At 43.3% G+C, this 27,163-nt stretch overlaps 1 protein-coding gene across 3 annotated transcripts; it reads right to left on the reverse strand.

Moving 5' to 3' along the window:
- Positions 1–61: 61 nt before the first annotated feature.
- LOC138947082 (STE20-related kinase adapter protein alpha-like) lies at positions 62–25,607 on the reverse strand. Of its 3 annotated transcripts, XM_070318522.1 has the most exons (15): positions 25,532–25,607; positions 20,647–20,766; positions 15,456–15,536; positions 14,525–14,542; positions 12,020–12,134; positions 11,022–11,140; positions 10,610–10,718; positions 8,799–8,922; positions 7,823–7,994; positions 7,082–7,186; positions 6,463–6,556; positions 5,360–5,483; positions 4,007–4,131; positions 2,839–3,638; positions 62–2,611 (listed from the first exon to the last, which is right to left on the reverse strand). In XM_070318522.1, the coding sequence occupies exons 2-14, from the start codon at positions 20,656–20,658 to the stop codon at positions 3,568–3,570; spliced, it is 1,269 nt and encodes a 422-aa protein (XP_070174623.1). In that variant the 5' UTR covers positions 20,659–20,766; positions 25,532–25,607; the 3' UTR covers positions 62–2,611; positions 2,839–3,567. The 3 variants fall into 3 exon arrangements, with proteins under 3 accessions (XP_070174623.1, XP_070174624.1, XP_070174625.1); XM_070318523.1 differs by lacking the exon at positions 14,525–14,542; XM_070318524.1 differs by lacking the exons at positions 14,525–14,542; positions 15,456–15,536.
- Between the last annotated feature and the right edge of the window lie 1,556 nt (positions 25,608–27,163).

A 27,163-nucleotide genomic window follows, 5' to 3' on the forward strand; every position in this document is an offset into this window, starting at 1 on the left:
AGAATAACTCGGTCGCATCCACACCCTCTCTTTTTCATTCTCATTCGCAACTCTTTCAAGAGAAAGTAAGATACATTTTATATGCGTACATTTTTAGTGTAGCAGTACTACATTCACAGACCGGTTTACCCACACTTTGACTTTGGTGTACTTTTCACCCAGATTCAGCGTACTTTCAAAATATTCAGAGCATTTTGCAACTCGCAAGAAACGTTCATGAGCTATTGCTTCAAGGGCAGCAATAACATTGTCCGTTTTAGGCGTTACTGCTTTTCGCTTCGACATTTTCGTCAACGTGCTGGACTCGACGACAACAATGGCGGCAGATAAAATCTCGTCATATCACGTCTCACGTGATTACGTTGACCAATCGTCAAAGCTGGATATTACCCACTGGGCTATCGGGAGAACAGGTTTGGCAACCTACATTCGATTTCTTCTTCTTCCATTTAGTGATCACGATCAAACTTGATTTTTTTTACGATCGTCGTATTTTTTTCTCTCCAAACATATTGGTCGTATCCTTGGCAACTTTGCGTACAAAATACGGCGCAATCGTATGGGTAAACAGGTCTGCATTCATATTTACACCACATGTCAAGCAATGTCACAGCCACATAATGCTTATGCGTGTTGAATAAATACTGATCTAACATGCAACTTGCAAGGTTTGTTCCCAAATACATTTTGAAATCATCTTGGCTATAATCTTCACACAATTGCAGCCTCAACTCTAATTCACCAGATTTGCAGTCCATAAGCTTGTAAAATACAGTCAGTGTCTCTCACTGTCTCGGGCAAAAAAAGAAACAAAATTGAATCTGGCTTCCTCCTCCTTACAAACGTTTGAAAAATAATGTTTTTCTTTTTAAAATAAATCCAACATTTGTGTTCCGTCTTTCCAAACTGATAACAGAGCAGTCTGTCCCGTCTGTTACAGACACTCTCTGTCTTGGCTACCTTCCCTACCACGTCAAAATATAAGAAAATGTAACCTGCTCAAAAGGTATTTGCATATTGCAAACTGCTAATTCAAAGTGATTTTGTTTGTTTGTTTATTTGTTGCTTAACGTCCAGCCGACTACGCAGAGCCATATCAGGACGAGGAAGGGGGGGATGAAGGGGGCCACTTGTCAAGCGATTCCTGTTTACAAATGCACTAACCCATTACTTGTGTCCCAGCAGGCTTTAGTAAAACTAAATTAATACCTACTGGAAGATTACCAGTTTCCAGTATGTTAAAATAGGCTTAACCTATCTACTGCTGGACTTACATCAGAACACTAACAGATTAAACTATACATGAATCGCGAGACAAGCGGCAAGAGAAGAGATTTTTGGAAAAAATACAGGTGAATGAGCAAGAAGGCAGAAAAAAGAAAAGAATTCATGAAGAAAAAGAGAGCATGACAGGAAAGAGGAACCAAAAATCTACCTAACAGCAAACTAGAAAGCTCCTGCGGTTCCAAAAACAGGAGGGGCTTTTAATTTCATAACCGCAGTGCCCCACTGCGGGAAATTCAAAGTGATACATGTGCTTATTGGGAGTGACTACTCTCAAGAAATAAAGTAGTTGAGCATTTTCAGATTACATGGAAATAATCAATTTTGACTGAAAACACAAATTTAACATTAACTATGCGAAGGATGGCTCCACAAGCAGTCAGTAACCGGTTACAGTGGAACCCCCCTTTTAAGACCCCCCAATTTAAGACTCCCTCCTATTTAAGACTCCCTCCTATTTAAGACGCCCTCCTATTTAAGACGCCCTCCTATTTAAGATTTTGGTTTTCTTAGACTTTCTGTTCATAACCTCTGTAAAATAACCCCCATTGTAAGACTCCCTCCTTTTTTAAACCAGATTTTTGGAGATCTCACAAGGGGGGTTCCACTGTATCTGTACTTCTCCTTTCTACCTCCATTGTTGGTTCTCTATTGCAAAGCAAAGACTGACTTCAAATGTCAGGGCCTAGCATTGGAAAAAGTGAGTTCAGCTTACAAAGGCGGGGGCCCCGAATTTGAAGATTTTTTGGAGATTTTTTTTACCTAAAATGACCTCCCCCCCCCCCCCCAAGAAGATTGAGCAACTAAATTATGCCTTTACCAACATCTGCGTTTCACAGTGGCCTGTGATAGCAGCGAAGCCCTTGTTCGCGTAACCTATTTCTTTCCGGCACAACTGACAGTATGCTTTGCCAGAAATAGCAACATTGTATAGGCATTGATAAAAAATGTCCACCAAAATACCCGTGTGACTTGGAATAATAGGCCGTTAAAAGTAGGATATGCGCCGAAATGGCTGCGATCTGCTGGCCGATGTGAATGCGTGATGTATTGTGTACAAAAAATTCCATCTCACACGGCATAAATAAATCCCTGCGCCTTGAATATGTGCGCGATATAAATTGCATAAAATAAAAATTAAAAAAATAAATCCCTGCGCTTAGAACTGTACCCACGGAATACGCGCGATATAAGCCTCATATTGATTGATTGGACTGATGGTCTTATTGATGTGAAAAGCCTGGCCAGCTTTGAGATTCATGCTGAACCCAACTGCTTGCACGGGAAGGAGTGTGCCTTTAATCTCGGTTGACATGTTTCACAGCTGCTAAGGCCACAAAAAAAATAGTCTGTTTACAGTAACCCGACCGACCCTATTTTTTTCGCGCGACCCTAGACTTTTTTGGCATTTGGGGAAGAAAAAAAAACAAAAAAACCCCGTAAAAATATGGTTTTGGGGAGAGAAAAAAAATTAAAATAAAAAAAATCCCGACCTACCAACCCTATTTTTTGGGCCTATGTTACCGTAAACAGACCTTTTTTTTTTTTTTTTGCCTAATGTAATGGCTCTTGTCTTCAATAGCAAATCTAAAAGGACACGCACAAAACCTATCCTGCCTACGTATGAGGTGTCAGAGTGCACCACCCTACGGAGGGATTCTGCGGGCATCGCAGCAAAAAAGAAAGTGTGACATTTTTCTCAGACTCTCGAGGCAGATGCCAGACAGTAACACTTTGTCTCAAGACTGTATCTATAAACTACACAGATTCTGTCAGAAAATAACAGTGGCAAATTTAATGCTTCTATACACTATTTTCACTAGCAAGTCGCTGACACAATGAAAGACCTGAAGTTGGTCAAAATTCTCTTTCTCACTTGTTTGATACAACAGCTCCTTGGAGGTGAACCGTAAGAAAACTCAGAAGCAGCGTTCTTAACCCGTGAAGCAGGCAATGTACCTGCACTGTTAGAGGTAGGCATTTAGCAAACAATATCCACATCTTTTTTTGCACATTAACACATTCTGAAAGGCTGTTCTGAATTGAGCTCGAAGTTCACTTCGCAAAGACTTCAGTCATTGTACCAAAAATTCAGTGAAAAAGATTTGTGCAGTAGACTTCGCAAAGTCAACTTCACTCAATTAATATCTGGCTTTAGCAAGCCAAGTTGTAGAAAACAGCAGACATAAGTCATGCAGTGTCAACATCATAATGCCTGGCAATGAAACAGTAAGATGGCGCCGGAGTGTTTTGTCGTCAGAACATGAGGCGTCGGACGCATCGTCAAAAGTTCCAATCCACCTCCATGGAGACTTCACTCATGTGTCGCGCCAGGTCTTCATCCACTGAGCTATCTGCCAACACAAACAGTCAACATTCCTCAAGTTAAGTCGCCTTCTGTCACCGAAGCAAAGCCAGTCAAAGAGGAGAGATTTTACAGCTAAATTAATAGCCCTGTAAAAAATGCTAATTAATTTTACCAATACATTTTAAACAAATGCTTCTTTCAGTGCTTTCTGACAAAAACAGTAATTATGTGTCAAAATACTGAATTGGCTTCAGGATGCGCTTGTGAGGAAAAGTAGTCTAGGAACTTTTTCTCGTCATATAGTTTTCCCCTGACCGTACTGTACGTATTCTAGACAATCATGTGTACAAAATACGGCAAAATCGTATGGGTTCCCAGGTCTGGGTTACCCTTGTAGATGTAAAGAAAAGTGACCTTTTGGGACGTTGGCGAGGCTGGTGAGGGGTGTGACAGGATGGAAGGCTTCGGGCAGAACCTCCGTCGACTTCTTACGCAGCGACTTGAAACACTGGTGCTCCAACATCTGGCACGCTGATGGTCTGAACACAACAAAGGTGCTCACGATTAATACACTTGCACCTGCCTTTTTCCCCACATATAGCGGTTTCAGCACACTCTTGAGAAATTCGAGAAACTTCTTCCAAATGAAGAGCTAGCAGCAACAAGAGTCATGCTACCCAGGTGTGTGCGTGTTTACTGGTAGAATGACCAAGGTCTTTACCATGCCAGAGTGATGACATAGGTGTGGGACATGGATATCGTCGCTGAATCTGCACATCAAGTTGAACCATGTTCGTCCTTGACCGGATTCAAACCTATGACCTGAGGATCACAAGTCCAGTGCTCTACCCACTGAGCTACCAGGGCCCCCCTACCCACTGAGCTACCAGGGCCCCCCTACCCACTGAGCTACCAGGGCCCCCCTACCCACTGAGCTACCAGGGCCCCCCTACCCACTGAGTTACCAGGGCCCCCCTACCCACTGAGCTACCAGGGCCCCCCTACCCACTGAGCTACCAGGGCCCCCCTACCCACTGAGCTACCTGGGCCCCCCTACCGACTGAGCTACCAGGGCCCCCCTACCCACTGAGCTACCAGGGCTCCCCTACCCACTGAGCTACCAGGGCCCCCCTACCCACTGAGCTACCAGGGCCCCCCTACCAACTGAGCTACCAGGGCGCCCCTACCCACTGAGCTACCAGGGCCCCCCTACCCACTGAGCTACCAGGGGCCCCCTACCCACTGAGCTACCAGGGCGCCCCTACCCACTGAGCTACCAGGGCCCCCCTACCCACTAAGCTACCAGGGCCCCCCTACCCACTGAGCTACCAGGGCCCCCCTACCCACTGAGCTACCAGGGTGCCCCTACCCACTGAGCTACCAGGGCCCCCCTACCCACTGAGCTACCAGGGCGCCCCTACCCACTGAGCTACCAGGGCCCCCCTACCCACTGAGCTACCAGGGCCCACCTACCCACTGAGCTACCAGGGCCCACCTACCCACTGAGCTACCAGGGCCCTACCCACTGAGCTACCAGGGCCCCCCTACCCACTGAGCTACCAGGGCCCCCCTACCCACTGAGCTACCAGGGCCCCCCTACCCACTGAGCTACCAGGGCCCCCCTACCCACTGAGCTACTGGGCTAAATATTCCAAAGTTAGTAAGTCAATTGTTGCTTTTTGGGTCCAGCGGACCATATAGGCCAAAATAAAATATTCCAAAGAACTACAAAGAAAAGCAAAGAGACAGATAAAAGCAAAGTCCCACCTCTGTGCCGAGTTCTTCTCCAGGCAGAGCGAGGCAAGGTGGTGCAGCTGTGGAGAGAACGTTCGCTCAAAAAATATGTGGTTGGCTTTCTCTTCTGGCGTCCTCTTTCTGCCTTCCTCGTCAACTGAAAGGAACAAACGGCAGCTTATGTTTTGATGTGTATTTATATTTGATTTAAAATTGTGTACAGAATAGGTTATTTATCAAATTTTACGTATGTTTTTGTGAGGGGCTTAGAACTGTTTTAGGATTTGTGCCATATAAATATCCTCATTATTATTGTTATTATTATTATTATTTTTATAGGATACGTAACATTCCCAGTAAGACTAAAACAACTGAAAAACTTAGTTGTAGTTTGTACAAAGTCCAAAACAACAGCCAGATTCTTAGAAACATTTAAACACAAAGAGGACACAGCAGTCACCAGATTAGTACTTTCTTCATCAATATTTTGGCAGCAACAAGCTGCCTTCTTCAGGATGGTATGAGGAAAGTACGGAATGACAGCTTGTGTATAAAATCGGTTTAAAGTAAGAATTAAGTTTCCCACTTCATTCCAGTAAAATAAGCAGGGTTGGTGAACCTATTTGAATTACACAGTCCTCATTCACCATACCTGACCCTACTGTCTAATGTTTTTACACATAACGGACATTTTCTTAATTAAAAAAGAATCTTCCTTTGTTTGTACTTCCATGCGGGTTTTTTAAATCAAGATGGCTGCCTCCCCACTCACTCACCCTCGTCGGGGCGGGGATGTAGCTCAGTCGGTAGCGCGCTGGATTTGTATCCAGTTGGCCGCTGTCAGCGTGAGTTCGTCCCCACGTTCGGCGAGAGATTTATTTCTCAGAGTCAACTTTGTGTGCAGACTCTACCCGGTGTCCGAACACCCCCGTGTGTACACGCAAGCACAAGACCAAGTGCGCACGAAAAAGATCCTGTAATCCATGTCAGAGTTCGGTGGGTTATAGAAACATGAAAATACCCAGCATGCTTCCTCCAAAAGCGGCGTATGGCTGCCTAAATGGCGGGGTAAAAACGGTCATACATGTAAAAGCTGTGTGAGTTTCAGCCCATGAACGAACAAACAAACAACTCACCCTCGTCCATGCTGTTGTCATCAATGATGAACTCTCCACACGTTGAAGAGTCGGCCAGCATGGGTTTCGTACCGTTGATTTTTTCCAACAACATCTGTAAAGCAACGTGAAACAGCTGAATTGATTTTCTCTACCAATGCCTAAAATGAAGAAATATTCTGTTAAACTCTTTTAACAAGAGCTGAAAACGCAAAGAGCAAATTAATGCTCAAACAACTCACCTTTGTTACGTGTATGGAATCCACATCTCTATAGACACGTAATCAAAATGAGTGCACCCTCCCTTCCCCCTCTCACACTGGTTCAGGCCTTACCATTCCCATCTGAACAGTAATGTACGCCACACACACACCAGCTGGCATATAAGCAAGGACACACACACACACACACACAAACACACACACACACACACACACAAGCTGGCATATGCACAAGGACACACACACACAAACACACAAGCTGGCATATGAGCACACAAACACATACACAAGCTGGCATATGAGCACACATGCACACACACAAACATACAAGCTGGCATATGAGCACACACACACACACAAACACACAAGCTGGCATATGAGCACACACGCACACACACAAACACCACACACACACACACCTGTGTGACGGGCATGTCTGCGAACGGAGCCTGCCCATTGGCCAGCTCACAGGCCATAATGCCCATGCTGTATATGTCGGACTTGGTGTCGTAGCCTGCCAAATTCTGTCAAAAAACAACAACAACATTTAAACTGAGAAAATCAGGTCTTAAAAAGGAGGGAGTCTTAAAATGAAGGTAAATGTACAGATGTTATGAACAGAAAATGTGAAAAGGCAAGGTCTTAAATGGGAGGAAGTCGTCAATTGAGGGGTCTTAAAAGGGGGGTTCCACTGTATCGTGGTCACATTTTGGGACATAGACTTTAGATTTGTTTAGGGGGAAAACAAGAAAACCATTCAAACTGATAACATAACAAGAACAAATGTTGGCATACATATATATCCATAATTGGCATTAACAAGTATAGCTGCAAAATTATGAAAATGTGTAACCCTTACTCTGCTTGTTAAGATTTAAAATTAATTCGTCTCTTCCAAATGTAATGTGCATTAACAATAACTACAGCTAAAGGAGCTATCAGAAGTTGGAGAAAAAAAAATCACAATATGTGCTGACAACCTGAAGAGGTTATGTGAATCATTAGGAACCTTATCTTTCGAAGATCTCCTGTTTAGATCAAAAGCTAGGACACACACACACACACACACGTGCAACATTTTCTATCTCTCTATCTCACACACACACACACACACACACAAACAAACACTCTCTCTCTCCTTCTGTGTGCTAAACTCTGACCTGTGCAAGTATTTCGGGACTGAACCACTGTAGGCAGTCGACAGCATGCTGAGGGTAGTCGTACACCACGTGAAGCTTCTCTCCCCCTGTCACCGTGGAGAAAGCGTTGTGCAGCCCCGTTAAGCACACCAGACCGCTGCCTGATATCAGAACGTGACTTGCCTTGACGCCCCTGAAAACAAGAAGAGCAAACGCTCGATCGAGTCACTTTCGCAGTTCTGAATATTATATGAGGCATCAGATGGACAGGAAGAAATTGCTATTCACAACACAATGAGTCACGTTCACATAAAATTTGAGCCCGGTCACTTTTATAGTTTCCGAGAAAAGCCCAACGTTAAGTTGTGTGTTGCCGAACAGAAAAGGCTAGTTATCTCCCTTGTTTTTCTGATAACGTTCGTAAAAGGCTACAGATGTAAATACTTTGATGTAAAGAATAATCCTACAAAGTTTCAATCACATCCGATGAACTTTGTCAAAGATATAAAATGTCTAATTTTTCCTTTGACGCTGACCTGTGACCTTGAAAAAGGTCAAAGGTCAACGAAACCATCGTTAAAGTGTAGAGGTCATTGGAGGTCACGACTAAACAAAATATGAGCCCGATCGCTTTGATAGTTTCCGAGAAAAGTCCAACGTTAAGGTGGTGTCTACGGCCGGCCGGCCGGACAGACTAACACTGACCGATTACATAGAGTCACTTTTTCTCAAGTGACTCAAAAAATCATCATATGCTTTTATGTGAGACCTTGGCCGAAGGTGCACGAGAAAACTACCAACCGGGTGGGAGTCAGCCGCGGTGTTGAATTGGTTGACAGGCCTAGTGGATAAGACATCGGAACCCCCTTCGTGTGTACACGCAAGCACAAGACCAAGTGCGCACAGAAAAGATCCTGTAATCCATGTCCGAGTTCGGTGGATTACAGAAACACGAAAATACCCAGCATTCTTCCCCCAAAAGCGTGGAGACCCTTACCTATGAATAATGCCTCTACTGTGTAGATAAACGAGAGCCTTGAAGACGTCCCTGAGAATGTAGATAATCGCTATCTCCGGCAATCCCGCTGTGTGGAAGGCCTGCATAAGATCCCTGCACGACCCTGCACACAAACAAATATCAGCCATGTACTCATGGCTGTTCCCAAAGCTCCTTTTCTGCCTCCTTAGCTGCAGGCAGGCTGAGCTATTTTTAGCATCCTTTCCACCACCGCTCTACATAGCAGTGCTGGCTCACTCAGAGCCATACACTTATAAGTACCATCTTACGGTGTAGCGTGGAAGCATTTGGGTCTAACAAGCAAGCGAGCTTAACAGTGTTTCTTTATTTCTTTATTTGGTGTTTTAACGTCGTTTTCAACCACGAAGGTTATATCGCGACGGGGAAAGGGGGGGAGATGGGATAGAGCCACTTGTTAATTGTTTCTTGTTCACAAAAGCACTAATCAAACAAGAGGCGAAGCCTTCAAGGCTCACGTAAGAAATAGACAAACAGTAACACAAACTCAATCACTCCGTCACACATACACACCCACACACACAGTAAGCTTAGGTGACGACTGTGCAAGAAAGAGAGACACTAGATCTAGATCTGTCTGTGTCTGCATGTAGCCTACTTACAGGGACACGACTGCCAAATAGTCTCGGCCCGCTCAAAATAACAATGACCGAGACCACACACACCACGCGAGAGAGAAAGACTACAGGGAGGCATGCAGTCATGATGCATTAATTGACGTCAAACACTTTTGACCGTGACGTAATCTTATGCGAGCTTTATCCATAGTCTTGGATAACCACTCACACATAGACTCGGAAATGTTAAAGTTTCTACCACAGACATACACACACACGCACACACGCACGCACAAACGCACGCACAGACAGACAAAGTTACGATCGCATAGGCTACACTTACGTGAGCCAAAAATTGCTCCAGGGGCTTGCAACGTGGTACAATATATTACCTTACTGGGAGAATGCAAGTTTCCAGTACAAAGGACTTAACATTTCTTACATACTGCTTGACTAAAATCTTTACAAACATTGACTATATTCTATACAAGAAACACTTAACAAGGGTAAAAGGAGAAACAGAATCCGTTAGTCGCCTCTTACGACATGCTGGGGAGCATCGGGTAAATTCTTCCCCCTAACCCGCGGGGGGTGCTTAACAGTGTGCTGGCTGCAGCTGTTGGTTCGTCGCGATATAACCTTCGTGGTTGAAAACGACGTTAAACACCAAATAAAGAAAGAAAGAAAGCTGTTGGTAGCCTCTGCCTTAACTATTTTTAACTAGCACTAAAATGCAGGCCAGGAACAGCCGTATACTACGTGTGATCAATACAAACCATGGTTGCATATATGGCTATGCTTGAATGATCACATGAAAGTCCAAACAGCCAGAAACAAGGGGGGAAAAAATTAAATTTCCAATAAAGATCTATTTTTCTCACAGTTTGCTTTTATCCGCTTTACTGGCAATCTAAAACCCCTCTTTCAAGATAAATGTTCGTCAGCTCTCTGATGGTGAACATTCTGTGAATATTGATAGTGACAGACGTCACATTCAACACACATGCACATACACACGCATGCATGCATGCACAGATGCACGCATGCACACACACACACACCCACAATCATGCATGCAAAGGCATGCACACATACGCACAGACACAAATGCATGCAAAGACACAAAGGCACACACACACACACTTGTACGGATACATACACATGCACACACCACCCCCACCACCACCAGAACCAAACAAAAGTCAAGCGACTTACCAAAACCCATAGACGGCATGACGGTCCACAACTCATGTTGATGGATAAAGCTACAGTAGTGAGGTAAGATGTGTTCGTGTTGCAACTGCCGCGTCAGCACTATCTCATTCTGCAAAACACAGCACACAGCTACACAATAAAGGTCACAGGTAAGATGTGTACATCTCATTCTGCAAAACACACCATTTACAATAATTGTCTCACAGTTTTTTTGTGTTTTGTTGTTTGGCAAAGAAACATTAAAACAGTCATCCAATCCATACCATTTCTCTTAACTAATGCTTACATGACAGAAGGCAAGAGAGAGAGAGAGAGAGAGAGAGAGAGAGAGAGAGAGAGACAGAGAGAGACAGAGAGAGACAGAGAGAGAACAACAACACAATGCAGGTATACAGGTAAACTAAGCACTGACCTGAATGTAAGCATACTCTTGGTCCCAGTTTTCCAAGTTGACTCGTTTGATCGCTACCTGTGTTGATGAGCCCGAGTGACAGGCCAGGTGTATCGTAGACGCCCCCTTGTGACCCTTCCCTGCAAAATGAAATGAAATAAAAATCATACAGACTCAATTCTACAAACACACTTATACCGTTGAAAAGAAAACTGTAAACACAACTTCTCACATGGGAAGCGGAAATCTTATCCGCTAGACTACTGCAGCCGCCTCTTCGTTTCATTATTCGCATTTCACTTTGGGTGTACTTGCATGATAGCTTGTAAATTCTTTATGTACGCTTTGTCTTTGTTATTCGCTTCATCTAATTTCTGTATGCCTGACATTGGTAAGAACCTGCAAGATTTCAGAGTGACGGGCGCTCTTAATGGGAAGGTCGTGGGTTCGAATCCCGGCCGCGGCCGCCTGGTGGGTTAGGTGTGGAGATTTGTCTGATCTCCCAGGTCAACTTATGTGCAGACCTGCTTGTGGCTTATCCCCCTTCGTGTGTACACGCAAGCACAAGACCAAGTGCGCACGGAAAAGATCCTGTAATCCATGTCCGAGTTCGGTGGGTTATAGAAACACGAAAATACCCAGCATGCTTCCTCCGAAAGCGGCGTATGGCTGCCTAAATGGCGGGGTAAAAACGGTCATACACGTAAAATGCCACTCGTGCAAAAACACAAGTGTACGGGGGAGTTTCAGCCTACGAACGCAGAAGAAGAAGAAGAAGCAAGATTTCAGATCTGGGTACCTAAATTACCACGGGTTTCATGCGCCACTCCTACAAATAAGACCCAATGCCATCAATGCTTGACAATTTCTTTTCCGTTGTTTTTCAATTCTTACATCGTTCATTTTTCAAATTTCCAATTGATGAAAACACTGCGGAGTGTCAGGAAGCTGCGGCAAAACAAGAAATGAATAAGATGAAAAAGGAAAGAGCAAGGAAAAAGGAAAAGAAAAGTGTTTACCTATGACGGTGTGCAGAGTGTAAGCCGACCCCAAGTTGTCAAACTGCACGTTGACCACCTCCGAGCCGCACGATTCGTTGACCGTGCTCATGGTCACCGTCACCTTGTGGTCAGACTGCAACCAGTCAACCAATCAGTCAACCAAACAGTCAGTCAGTCAACCATTTAATCAAGCACTCATTAATTCAATCAGCAAGTCAATTAGACGGTTTCCACTTCCTAGTCTGGTAGCCACTGGTGCTCAAGCTGTCACCTTGTGGTCAAACTGCAACCAGTCAACCGATCAGTCAATCAATCAGTCAGTCAGTGAACCATTCAATCAAGCACTTGTTAATTCAATCAGCAAGTCAATTAGATGGTTTCCATTTCTAGTCTGGTGACCCACTGGTGCTCATGTTGACTGTCAATCAGTCAATTAACCAGTCAGTCAGTCAACCAACCAGTCAACCAACCAGTCAGTCGGTCAACTATTCAATCAAGCATTTATGAATTCAATCAAATTGTTGCCACTTCCAAGCCTGATGACCCATCGGTACTCATGTTGACTGCTATCACCTTGTGCTGAAATCAGTCAACCAATCAGTCAATCAATCAATCAATCAATCAGTCAGACAGTCAGTCAATCAACCATTCATTAATTCAATTAAACTGTTGCCACTTCCTAGTCTGATGCTCATTGGTGCTCATGTTGACTGTCACTGCAATCAGCCAATCAACGAGTCAATATGTCAGTCAGTCAGTCAACCATTCAATCAAGCATTTATTAATTCAATCAGATTGCTGCCACTGCTGTCCCCTTGCGCTGAGACTGAAATCAGTCAACCAATCAGTCAGTCAACCAATCAGTCAGTCAACCAATTAACGGAACGTTGACCACCTGAGTCGAACATCTGGTTGGAACTGATAGTGACAGTCTCCCCTTGTGATAACACTGGAATTAATCAATCAGTCAGTGAGCCAGTCAGTCCATACCATCCATCACTGAATCCATAATACTCTCGGGCAATCTATCCCATCAATCACTTACATGATTAATTAATTGATCAAGTAATAAATACCAGCAAGTTTCTGAATAATCAATCCTCTTATATGTCCATTCGACATAAAGCTATTTATCTTAATAAAAATAATAATAATCACCACACAAAAGTACATTTACAACTCAGCTAACACTGTTTTAAAGGACCACACAACAAGAAGATCACAACATATAATCACTAAATGTGACTAAACCTTGTTTGATCTCTGACTCCCTGACTCTTACTTCTTCTTCTCTTTTGCTCTGTTCATGGGCTGAAACTCCCACGTTCATTCATGTGGATATTTACGTGTATGACCGTTTTTACCCCGCCAATAAGGCAGCATATGCCAATTTCGGGGGAAGCATGCTGGGCATTTTTGTGTTTCTATAACCCACCGAACTCTGACATGGATGGACTGGGTGGCCGAGTGGTAACGCACTTGTGCTCGAAGCGAGAGGTTGCGAGTTCGACCCTGGGTCAGGGCGTTAGCAATTTTCTCCCCCCTTTCCTAACCTAGGTGGTGTGTTTAAGTGCTAGTCTTTCGGATGAGACGAAAAACTGAGGTCCCTTCGTGTACACTACATTGGGGTGTGCACGTTAAAGATCCCACGATTGACAAAAGGGTCTTTCCTGGCAAAATTGTATAGGCATAGATAAAAATGTCAACCAAAATACCCGTGTGACTTGGAATAATAGGCCGTGAAAAGTAGGATATGCGCCGAAATGGCTGCGATCTGCTGGCCGATGTGAATGCATGTTGTATTGTGTAAAACAATTCCATCTCACACGGCATAAATAAATCCCTGCGCCTTGAATATGTGCGCGATATAAATTGCATAAAATAAAAATAAAAAAATAAAAAAATAAATCCCTGCGCTTAGAACTGTACCCACGGAATACGCGCGATATAAGCCTCATATTGATTGATTGATTGAATATTAGCATATCATTCCAACAACACTGGATAGTAAATTTACACAAACACACTTCCTTTCTTCACGAGTCATCCTTGAAGTTTTGTCAAAAAGATTTTACAACAAGAGCATTTAATGTCACAAGAAAGAAAGATACCTGCTGAGGGAACTAATTAAGCTAAAATCAGATTAAAAAAAAAATTAGCCATACCGAAAGGTTCAGTATTCAGTTTACAACTACAAATGGGATACATACTTGGTCTTCAAAGGGAATATAACCATACAACTGTTCTGTTCATCCAGCTAGCTATCCATTAAAGAGCCCACATAATTAATCAGCCTTAAAAATACCAAAAGCACTACAAGCATTTATAAAGAAATATAAACTTCTGAAGAAAACTCAAACAAAAATATAAACACTACAGCCCTCGGAAAATCATTTTTGAAAAGTTTGATTTACAACTGAAAAGGTGAACACAGTTAGTAAATTATAGTTTTATACACAAAAAAATCTAAAATATCAAAATACAACGCAGCTCACTAATAAAATTCATCAATTCAATACTTACAGAGTTAAGCCCTCCCATCTACACAACCGTACAACAACATTTAATGACAACAATGACAACAAAATCAAGAAAAATGGAGAGAAAAAAATATTACCCGAGTTAGAGCTAATATGTAATATATTATTACAAGTAGCGCTACTGTAGATAATTTATAAAGAACAACAAAAGCAAGTAGCAAGACTTAATCAAGACACAAAATGAACATCAAAGAACAACACTAACAAAACAAACAACAGCAACAAGAGACAGACAGACAGACAGACAAAGGAGGCTTCGCTGTGATATATTTGCTTAAGTGCCTAAATAAGCTCACGCTTAGCACAGTGCCACAACGATTGACTATAGTTGTGATTGCTCTCAATCTCATCTTAATATCATCAAGCAAGTAATTAGGCATTTATCATGATAAAAGTAGAAATTCAAAGCCTGGCTATTGAATACATGAAATACAGTGGAACCCCCCTTTTAAGTCCCCCCAATTTAAGACTGACCCTCCCTTTTAAGACCCTGTTCTCTTAGACTTTCTGTTCATAAACCTCTGTCAAATTACAGATTTTTGAAGGTCGTAAAAGGGGGGTTCCACTGTATGGAATAAAAAAAAACCCAGGCATGTCCGTACTTTCACATCCATTTTGTTCACACAAAAAAAAAAACAATAAAAAAATGTAGCTGGAAAAACAACGTAGGAAAACATCATTGCACATTTTCAAAGTAAGCCCATCATTTTTCCAGGCAATTTACTTCCCCCCCCCAAAAAAAAAATTATATAAATAAATTCTTTAATAATCAATGAGACTCAGCCTACCAATTTTTTCCCCAGCAACTTTTAAAAAAACAGCAGAAAATATGTTTAAAGTGAGTCAATTTTTCACAGCAGCTTGCAAAAGCCAGTCAGTTTCTATGACATCAACATCTAAAAATAGCAACCAACCAGAGGTGACGTGGCATTGCGCTCAAAAGGCTTGCGAGCGGGCGGAGATTCGGAGAAGTGAGATTTGGAACAGGCACAGTGCTGCAAGATTAAACCAAAGTAAATGTTGGGCTTCACACCCCAGCAGAAGAAGGCTTGGAGGTTGGAAGGCGGTAACAGTGGTACATATGATGAAAAGACACCCTTGAGACAGGCCAAACAGTGTACCCGCATTTAAGGTTTCCTTTCAAGTCAGGGAAACTTTGATAAAAGTGAATAAATCCAGGGACAATGTACAGTCAAACCTGCCCTGGAGACCCCCTGCCCTGGAGACCCCCTGCCCTGGAGACCCCCTGCCCTGGAGACCACCCGCCCTGGAGACCACCCGCCCTGGAGACCACCCGCCCGGGAGACCACCTGCCCTGGAGACCCCCTGCCCTGGAGACCCCCTGCCCTGGAGACCACCTGCCCTGGAGACCCCCTGCCCTGGAGACCACCTGCCCTGGAGACCACCTGCCCTGGAGACCACCTGCCCTGGAGACCACCTGTCCTGGAGACCACCTGTCCTGGAGACCACCTGCCCTGGAGACCACCTGTCCTGGAGACCACCTGCCCTGGAGACCCCCTGCCCTGGAGACCACCTGTCCTGGAGACCACCTGCCCTGGAGACCACCTGTCCTGGAGACCACCTGCCCTGGAGACCACCTGCCCTGGAGACCACCCGTCCGGGAGACCACCCGCCCAGGAGACCACCCATCCTGGAGACCACCTGTCCTGGAGACCACCTGTCCTGGAGACCACCTGCCCTGGAGACCACCTGCCCTGGAGACCACCTGTCCTGGAGACCACCTGCCCTGGAAACCACCTGCCCTGGAGACCACCTGCCCTGGAGACCACCCGCCCGGGAGACCACCCACCCTGGAGACCACCTGCCCTGGAGACCACCTGCCCTGGAGACCACCACCCTGGAGACCAGCTGTCCTGGAGACCACCTGCCCTGGAGACCACCTGCCCTGGAGACCACCTGCCCTGGAGACCACCTGTCCTGGAGACCACCTGCCCTGGAGACCACCTGCCCTGGAGACCACCTGCCCTGGAGACCACCTGGACATTAAGACCACCCCAAAGGATCCCTGACGGTTTTCCGACTATATAAATCACCTGTCCATAAAGATCGCCTGCCTAAAGAAACCACTTTTGCTCAGTCCTTTAGGTGGTCTCTTTAGACAGGTTCGACTGTAGATTTGATTATAGGACACCTACGTGACAACCAAAAGTGTTGTAACAGTACTGCGTTGAAGCGTCCTTTTATGATTGAGAAACTTTTGAAAAGATAATACATTTGGGATGTTGCAAGATGTCTTTATTGAGATGTGAGCTCTAAATGAAGGGGCGACCTTACATTATAGGTATCGCTGCAGTGGTATGAGAATTGTTAAGTCAAGCAATCAATCCTAGGGATATACAATGTATATAATCAGCACAGCAAGCTTAGTTATAAAGGTAAACACATGATGAAGCAAAAAACACCAGATAACAAGAAGGGCAAAGCCCACACGACTCACATGCTGAACAGACCTTGATCTTTCTTTCAGAATAATTTTACAATAAAACTGAGAAAAACAATATTTATTCAGTAAAGAAAATAATTACAGAAAACTAATGCCATTGTGAGTTGCACATTCAGTAATTGCATCCAAGTTATGGTGCATAATGTGTCAAAAGGTTCTCCATCCTAAAATGCTAATCGCTGGTCATTAGGGGATCGAGTCGAACAAGGAACCTCAGTTCTCCGACTTCTCTCTAGTCTGGCGCCTGTTTTCTCTTTTTTGACAAATATCAGTTTAACTCAAACTGACCTGGAACTTGAAGATATGTAACCTAATGTGAGTTATTATGAAAATATAATGTATTTCCCTCACACATATGTAGTTTTGGAAGAGTCATTTTCAATAGTTCAAGGTCAAGGTCATTTCAAAATATATACATTTCAACTTTGAAGGACCCTGTGACCTTGACCTTGAAGTGAGGTCAAGTTGCCAAACATGTTTCTGAAGATCTAATGTATTTCCCTCACACATATGTAGTTTTGGAAGAGTTATTTTCAATAGTTCAAGGTCAAGGTCACTTCAAAATATATACATTTCAACTTTGAAGGACCCTGTGACCTTGAAGTGAGGTCAAGTTGCCAAACATGTTTCTGAAGATCTTGTAACCATACACCATCAGGCCACAATTGGTGTTGATAGACTTAATAGTGTCCAAGAAATATACAATGTTAAAGGTTTCACAGACGGATGGGGGGGACGGACGCCCGGAAGGACAGGCGGACGATGTCGGTGAGTATATAGACTCACTTTTGTAAGTATAATGTATTTCCCTCACACATATGTAGATTTGGAAGAGTTACCTTCCATAGTTCAAGGTCACTTCAAACTATGTATACAATCCAACTTTAAAGGACCCTTGCGACCTTGACCTTGAAGCAAGGTCAACCAAACTGGTGTCCAAAGATAGGGCTTACATTGCCCTGTATAGCATACATAGCTAAGGTTGCCATTCTCAATAACTTCAGAAAAAAATTGCGAAAATGTGAAAAATGGTCGTTTTTAAGACAACAATTACGGCCCCTGTGACCTTGAACTTGAAGTGAGGTCAAGTTGCCGCACATGTTTTTTGAGATCTTGTAACCATACACCATCAGGCCACATCAGGTGTTGATAGACTTAATAGTGTCCAAGAAATATCCAACGTTAAAGTTTTCCGGACGGACGGACGGACGGACAGACGGACGGACGACTCGGGTGAGTACATAGACTCACTTTTGCTTCGCATGTGAGTCAAAAAATGACTAGAAGCTAGTGAAATTTTCAAGAACATAACACCAAAGTAGAAATAATCTCTGGTAAGTATGCAAATTAAACAGTTAATTCCTCCGAAAACGGCGTATGGCTGCCTAAATGGCGGGGTAAAAAACGGTCATACACGTAAAATTCCACTCGTGCAAAAAACACGAGTGTACGGGGGAGTTTCAGCCCACGAACGCAGAAGAAGAAGAAGAAGAAACAGTTAATAAATGCAATTTTTCTTACAGGAATTCCCTTATTCAGAAGATAGTGGCCAGTTCACATTTTTGAGCTATGCCCAAACTACAGATTTCAGTCATAATACTGCATGAATATAACTTATCTTTTCTTTCGAATTCAAACTATAGAAAAAGAATGGCACACAAGCATAAAGCTTTTTAATGCTGTTTTCCCTTCCTACATTTATTAATCTCAATTAATCTCTATATTTTCAATTGTTCATAATATTTCTCGTATCCATCATAAATTTTAATAACTTCATGTTCGCACATTGTATGTTAATCTTGCCATGGCCATCCTATGCGTCTATGGTGCTCAACGCACAGTATTAACATCTCTTTTAACACTTTCTGCCCCACCTATGTTGACCAAGTTTTTTTTAAGTCAAGACCAGTTGTGGCTGTGCTGCAGCACTGTGTAGAAACTGTGTTGCAACACGCTGGAATGCAGACGTTAGATGGACATTACAGGAAGTCTGAGCGGATATATCCGTACCTGGTCAGATAGAGCCATATGAGTGGGTACGATATATCCGTACCTGGGAGACAATGACCCTCCATTTTAAGACTCCCTCTACAATGAGGTTGGAGGGGTAGGTGTGTGAGTGTGTGTCTTTAAGGCCAAAAAAAAGAGAGGTCTGTTTACGGTAACATAAGCCAAAAAAATAGGGTCGGTAGGTCGCTTTTTTTTTTGTTTGTTTTTGTTTCTTTCAAAAAAACCATATTTTTACGTTATTTTGCAAAAAAAACCAAAAAAATTCCCCCCCCCCAAATGCCAAAAAAAAGTCTAGGGTCGCGCGATAAAAATAGGGTCGGTCGGGTTACCGTAAACAGACTATTTTTTTTTTTGCCTAAAGGGGGGGGGGGGGGGGGGGGGGGGGGGGGGGGGGGGGGGGGGTTCCACGTTGGTTATAAAGTACCAAGCTAAGACAGCAATGTTACAGAATAGCTTCTACCCGGACTTTACAAAGTACTTATTCTAACATTGAAAACAATAAAGCAAATGAATTTCCCCCTGAAGAAAATTTGATTTGAAATAGGCCTCCAGCAAGCAAGAGAGATCAGCTATATGATTAGATAAAGCAGTGGTAGATAACTGTTTATAAGATACTACAGTGGTAGATAACTGTTTATAACATACTACAGTGGTAGATAACTGTTTATAACATACTACAGTGGTAGATAACTGTTTATAACATACTACAGTGGTAGATAACTGTTTATAACATACTACAGTGGTAGATAACTGTTTATAACATACTACAGTGGTAGATAACTGTTTATAACATACTACAGTGGAACCTCCCATTTAATACCTCCAAAAATCTGAGAAATCAGGCCAAGAAATGAGACTTAAAATGGGGATATCTTTACAGAGATTATGAACAGAAAGCCTGAGAAAACAGGGTGTTAAAGAGGAGGGGGTCTTAAAAGCCATACTTATCAGTTCAGATTCAAAAAGATTACCACTGCTTACAATGTATACAAGATACTCAACAGTGACATACTTACATAGACAAGCACTAAACAAAAAAAGGAAGGAAAATGATTGGAAAAAAACTCACTGCGTCTCCCCACACACCTTATAACACCCCCCTAAAACAAAACTCTCATACAATGACAGCATAAACACAACACTCAAAGTAAGAATACTTTTGAGAGAGAGAGAGAGAGAGAGAGAGAGAGAGAGAGAGAGAGAGAGAGAGAGAGAGAGAGAGAGAGAGAGAGAGAGAGAGAGAGAGAGAGAGAGAGAGAGAGAGAGAGAGAGAGAGAGAGGGGAGGGAGGGAAGGAGGGAGAGGGAGGGAGGGAGGGGAGGGGAGGAGGGAGAGAGAGAGAGAGAGAGCACTAGTGTTGTTCCCAGACTATAAAAACAATAAGCTAGTTGGAACTGGGTTGAAAATATGTCTAGGTTCAAATGTAACTCTGGAAACAAAAAAATTTGTTTACTCAGAAGACCTCATACGCATGAAGACTAAGGAACAGTTAGCCAGACAAGCGTGAACCAGGGACTGAAGACCGAGGCCTGAGAACAACACTGAGATCAACAAAAAATGGTTAAAAAGATTTCAACAGAAATTTGTACATGTATTTATAATTCTTCCAGCAGCACCATCTTCCATACTTACCAGGAGAGACATAAAGCAAAAGCTTGCAGATGACACACACAAGGGGCGGAGTGAAATATATCAGAGATATCTGTGCAGCCTCAAGTGCTGAGATTCACATCAACTCAGAAAAGTTGAAATCTGAAAATAAAAATTCAAAACATTCAGAAGTTACCGGCAAATGTTGTCAGTGCTGTCAACAGACAATTTCCAGAAAAACAACTCTGTCAGGTTTTGTGCTTTGTAGAATACAGTGGAACCCCCATTTTAAGACCCCCCAATATAAGACTTCCTCCCTTTTAACTTAAGACCTTAGTTTTTCGGATTTTCTATTCATATCCTCTTGTAAATTTACCCTCATTTTAAGACTCCCTCCTTTTTATATTTAGTCAAGTTTTGACTAAATATTTTAACGTAGAGGGGGGAATCGAGACGAGGGTCGTGGTGTATGTGTGTGTGTGTGTGTGTGTGTGTGTGTGTGTGTGTGTGTGTGTGTGTGTCTGTGTGTGTGTGTAAAGCGATTCAGACTAAACTACTGGACCGATCTTTATGAAATTTGACATGAGAGTTCCTGGGTATGAAATCCCCGAACGTTTTTTTCATTTTTTTGATAAATGTCTTTGATGACGTCATATCCGGCTTTTCGTGAAAGTTGAGGCGGCACTGTCACGCCCTCATTTTTCAACCAAATTGGTTGAAATTTTGGTCAAGTAATCTTCGACGAAGCCCGGGGTTCGGTATTGCATTTCAGCGTGGTGGCTTAAAAAATAATTAATGACTTTGGTCATTAAAAATCGGAAAATTTAAAAAAAAAATAAAAATTTATAAAACGATCCAAATTTACGTTTATTTTATTCTCCATCATTTGCTGATTCCAAAAACATATAAATATGTTATATTCGAATTAAAAACAAGCTCTGAAAATTAAATATATAAAAATTATTATCAAAATTAAATTGTCCAAATCAATTTAAAAACACTTTCATCTTATTCCTTGTCGGTTCCTGATTCCAAAAACATATAGATATGATATGTTTGGATTAAAAACACGCTCAGAAAGTTAAAACAAAGAGAGGTACAGAAAAGCGTGCTATCCTTCTTAGCGCAACTACTACCCCGCTCTTCTTGTCAATTTCACTGCCTTTGCCATGAGCGGTGGCCTGACGATGCTACGAGTAAAATGGCATTGCGTTCAGTTTCATTCTGTGAGTTCGACAGCTACTTGACTAAATATTGTATTTTCGCCTTACGCGACTTGTTAAGACCTAATTTACTCAGATTTGTGGAGGTCGTAAAAAAAGGGGGGGGGGGGGGGGGGGGGGTTCCACTGTAGTTGATTTTCCTTGGAAATACTGAGGCCAACAACCACGTGTGACACTGACAGTGAAATCAAGCGACCGACTTGACAGTGACAATTAGTTCCGATCTGCGTTTTCTGCTGCACTGTCCGCTCAATATTACATGTAAACTCTTTTTGTTGGAAAGAATGTACATTGGAGCTGATCTGTGTTTTGTGCTGCACTGTCCGCTCAATATTACATGTACACTCTTTTTGTTGGAAAGAATGTACATTGGAGCTGATTATCTAATACAATTGTGGTCGCATACTTGCAGAGACAGCCAATCACGTATGAAATCATTTTTCAGCAGTGGTAAGACGTCGGCCTCCTAATCGGGTGGTCGTGAGTTCGAATCCCGGTCGCTGCCGCCTGGTGGGTTAAGAGTGGAGATTTTTCTGATCTCCCAGGTCAACTTATGTGCAGACCTGCTAGTGACTTAACCCCCTTCGTGTGTACACGCAAGCACAAGACCAAGTGCGCACAGAAAAGATCCTGTAATCCATGTCGGAGTTCGGTGGGTTATGGAAACACGAAAATACCCAGCATGCCTACCCAACGAAAGCGGAGTGAGCTGACTATGCTCTCAGAGTATAGTGTGGCAAACGAGCAAATGGGCAAACGAGCTCACACGTCACCAGAATTTCTGGAACGCTTAAGAAGAAGAAGAACAAGAAGAGCAAACGCTCGATCGAGTCACTTTCGCAGTTCTGAATATTATATGAGGCATCAGATGGACAGGAAGAAATTGCTATTCACAACACAATACAGATGTAAATAATTTGATGTAAAGAATAATCCTATAAAGTTTGAATCAAATCCGATGAATAGTTTCAGAGATATGATATTTCAATTTTTTTCCTTCAAGACATACCTGTGACCTTGAAAAAGGTCAAAGGTCACCAAAGCAGACGTCAAAGTGTAGAGGTCACTGGGAGTCACGTTCACATAAAATTTGAGCCCGGTCACTTTTATAGTTTCCGAGAAAAGCCCAACGTTAAGTTGTGTGTTGCCGAACAGAAAAGGCTAGTTATCTCCCTTGTTTTTCTGATAACGTTCGTAAAAGGCTACAGATGTAAATACTTTGATGTAAAGAATAATCCTACAAAGTTTCAATCACATCCGATGAACTTTGTCAAAGATATAAAATGTCTAATTTTTCCTTTGACGCTGACCTGTGACCTTGAAAAAGGTCAAAGGTCAACGAAACCATCGTTAAAGTGTAGAGGTCATTGGAGGTCACGACTAAACAAAATATGAGCCGGATCGCTTTGATAGTTTCCGAGAAAAGTCCAACGTTAAGGTGGTGTCTACGGACGGCCGGCCGGACGGCCGGCCGGCCGGACGGCCGGCCGGCCAGACGGCCGGCCGGACAGACTAACACTGACCGATTACATAGAGTCACTTTTTCTCAAGTGACTCAAAAATGAATCTCAAATGACATCATTGCCACAGAGTTTATCAATTCTCGCCCATTTTTTGCACCATGAAATGCACCTCCACGAAAAGTAACTTACTTACAGGGGCGGATCAGTTGCTTTGTAAGAGGGGGTGCACTTTGAATCGAAAGTGAATGTGATGGGCGCGAAGCGCCTGAATTTGCTAAGGGGGGTCCGGGGGCATGCCCCCCCGGAAAAATTTTTGGCCCAAAGAAGCAAAATGGTGCCATCTGGTGCCATTTGAACTTAGAAATGGTCATAGAATCAGCTTTCCAATTTTTTTTTATTTTTTTTTGCTGGAGGGGGGGTGCACCTGCACCCTGTGCATCCCCCCCTCGTCCGCCCCTGACTTAAATTCACAGAAGTGGATCAGTGTCTTGCAGAAACAAGCACACAAACAGTGAAACACGCAGATCTGACGCGTTTCTTTCAGGCGAGATATTCTTTCGGCTAGCCGTTGCGGAGCTAGAAGGCGAGAGTGTCCAGGAAACAGTTTTATGGCTAGCTACGCAAGAATTAAACACCATTGGTTGATACCGAAAAGGTCGTCTGCACTGGTCGGTAAAAAACCATGGACAGTTAATCGGATTGGCAGCTGCGTGGCCGCAATGCTTTCTTGCCAAGCGAGCAAGCCCAAAGCTACCTAGTGTTCAAGGCAAGAATCCTAGCGTCACTCGCGGCGAGATGTGCCCAAGAAACGGTACTTCCTTGCCCCACTCGCCAATCTCGCCTGTAAGAAACAGGGGACTTTATACAAGCGCATCCCGGAATGCTTGCCTTCATTTAAGACCTCAACATTTCTGTACTTGCTTGCCAGCATCATAGAAATTCATCACCCATTGGCACCTATGAACTAATTCAGCTCTCCATACTATTAAAACATTATCTGTGGTATGTCAATCTGAAGTCCTACCGCAGATCCTGACAATGCAAATTGAAATGTGTAGGCTACACTACAGTGTTGCTGTCTGCATCTGCCTCGACAGTCCGATAATAATGTCCCTCTTTCTTTTTGCTGTGTAAAAAGTAAATTTTAAGGGGCTTATTGTCCGTCAGGTCTTAACCCTTACACTGGTGCAATTCTGTAACACATGTTACATAGCCACTGGTGAATTAACAATAACAGAGAGAAAAATAACAAAAAACGGTCATATAGGTTTTCGCAGCCATGGGAGGTAATCGGAACCGACCAAACAGACTGAGCCTGTAGCGCAACATATGTTGTGACAACCACAGGGCCGGACTAGGCTAAGAGGAGGGGGGGGGGGGGGGGGGTTGCCAGTGGGGGTCAGGGGGCTTTGCCCCCTGAAGCTGATGGGTAGGTCATATTCTGAGATAGCAAAATGGTCGCTCCTTGCATGAAACGGCATAAAATAAACAATAATAAAAAATGTTTTAAATAAGTGAGGTACATGTTTAGGCTAGGGGGGGGGGGGGGGGGGGTTTGCGCAACCCCCATAACCCCCCCGGTAGTCCCGCCCTGAACCAGGTGACATGACAACCAGGTGACAGTATACGTAAAGTAGCGCGACAACCAGCCTAAGGGTTAATTGCCTATATTGGACATGAATTGGTTTATACGATTCGAGTTTTACGCCCTCACGGCTTTTTGATGTTTGCGTGTTTAGGTGGTATCAGCCATCTGCACTTATGGTAGACTGACCAAGATCTTTAACGTGCCATTGTGGTGACACGGGGGTGGGAGATGGATACCGTCTCTGGGTCTGCACATAAAGTTGACCCGTGTCCGTCCCGGCCCGGATTCGAACCAGCGACCTCTCGATCACAAGTCCAGTGCTCTACCACCTGAGCTACCCGGGCCCCGTTTTTGCTGTGATGCCCGCAGACACCTCTTATATACTAATATAGGCTGTGTAGCTCAATTCCACAAACTCTCTCGTAGCAACGAAGTTTGCGACTATGACTATGAATCTGACTAACAACTGTTTCTGTTTCACATCGTCCGGCTTGTTCTGAATTTTGCACATATATTATCCCTGGTTGCTGCTCATGAATGCAAACTCGAAATAACCACACAATAAATGCATATTTTGTTTTAACTTTAACCAAATAAATGTCTTAACCCAAAATAAGCTAAAAGTGTACGAATAACGAAAGTGTTCTACCAACCTCAAGTCGCCATAGATCGTCTGGTTTTCAGCACCGGAAGTAGTTTGGTGGCCCATTCTCAGACAGGCTCAATCGCTAATGAACCGTATGAGAATTATGCCAAGCATGTGTGTGTGTGTGTGTGTGGTTGAAGGCTTATTACCGTTACTGAAAATTGAAAAATTGAATCATATTCTTTTGGGATATTGGCTTTGACTTTAAATGTCATGGTAAACAGGCAGTCCCATGACAGCTTTGCACTTTGTTTATAGCCCCCCTCCCATTTACAGTTTCAGTTTGTCATTCAGCTAGAGGTTATAAACATTGTTCACAAGCTTGGTGATAGAAGGGATTGACATGGTGTCTTATGAATGAAACTTTGCCACTACCATGCATGCGTGTGTGTGTGTCCTCAAGTTGCCACTGTTATGCTTTTTTGTTCATACACTAACATACTGGCTGATAGTGATAGGCAGGGGCGGAGCAGTTAAGAAAGTGTGTGTGTGTGTGTGTGTGTGTGTGTGTGGGGGGGGTTACAACCTGGGGTCCAGGGGTAGACCCCTTGTGGGGTACAGGGGCAAGGCCCCGTTGGGGGGGTCTGGGAGGCTCCCTGAAGATGAAGAGTTTTAGCTATTTTAAGAACAATTTATGGCTTATCCTTGATTTTTAACATGATCAACTGGTATCAGCAGCCACTCATTATTTCTTTTAACGTTAGTATTAAATCTTTTTTTTGTTTGAGAGCCAGGGTCCCCCCTTTAAAGGCATATGTACGCGCTCCCGTGTTTACAAAGTGTAGTTTGCCCATAATCGATGTCAAACGCACCATAAGACCATGTAATGACGATATGTCGCCATGCGCGGACCATATACATGCATTACAGCTTGTTTTAGAGTCTAAAAAACTTTGGATGTGAACAAAGACGCGGAGTTATTTCCCTTGCGTCAACGCTACCTCTGTTGGCAAATCTATAAATAGGACGATCCAGATCAAAATGAAAATTAACATATCTCAACATTGAAGGGGTCCTAGACCACAATATTTTGCAGGGAACTTAATTTAGCATGTCTCCAGCTGTTGGTAAAGCAATTAGCGTGTATAGTCATCGAGTACATATGGCTTTAATGACCTTAACAAATCTGAGAAAATCAGGTCTTAAAAAGGGGGTAATTTTTATAGAGGTTATGAACAGGGAGTCTGAGAAACAAGGTCATAAAATTGAGTGAGTCTTAAATTGGGGGGTCTTCACTGTACATACCCCGCTTCCAGAGCATGACAAGAGTCCAACTCGCAATGGCCTGCCATTAGCTGAAAAATGCACACATCGCTTGCATTTCGCCAACGGTGATATATGTTCCTTCTCTTCACAAATTTGCCAACATTGAGGATATATACGGCAAAGGACATCCCGGTGTAGTATCCCGTTTAATCCCCCCTCTGAAAAGGGCCCCCGGGGGGACTTTTTCAGCTTTAAAAAGGTCCGCCTTTACCGATCAAGCCTGGGGACCCTTTTTAGCTCTGAAAAGTCCCCTGGTGGCCATTTTCAGAGGGTGTACTAAATGGGATACTACACCGGAACACTGTACCAATTCCATATATGAGTTTAGCTGCAATTGGAAAGTGGCTCGCTCATGAGTTTGTAACAATAGGAC

Source organism: Littorina saxatilis, linkage group LG14, assembly GCF_037325665.1.
Source record: "Littorina saxatilis isolate snail1 linkage group LG14, US_GU_Lsax_2.0, whole genome shotgun sequence".
Lineage (NCBI taxonomy): Eukaryota > Metazoa > Mollusca > Gastropoda > Littorinimorpha > Littorinidae > Littorina > Littorina saxatilis.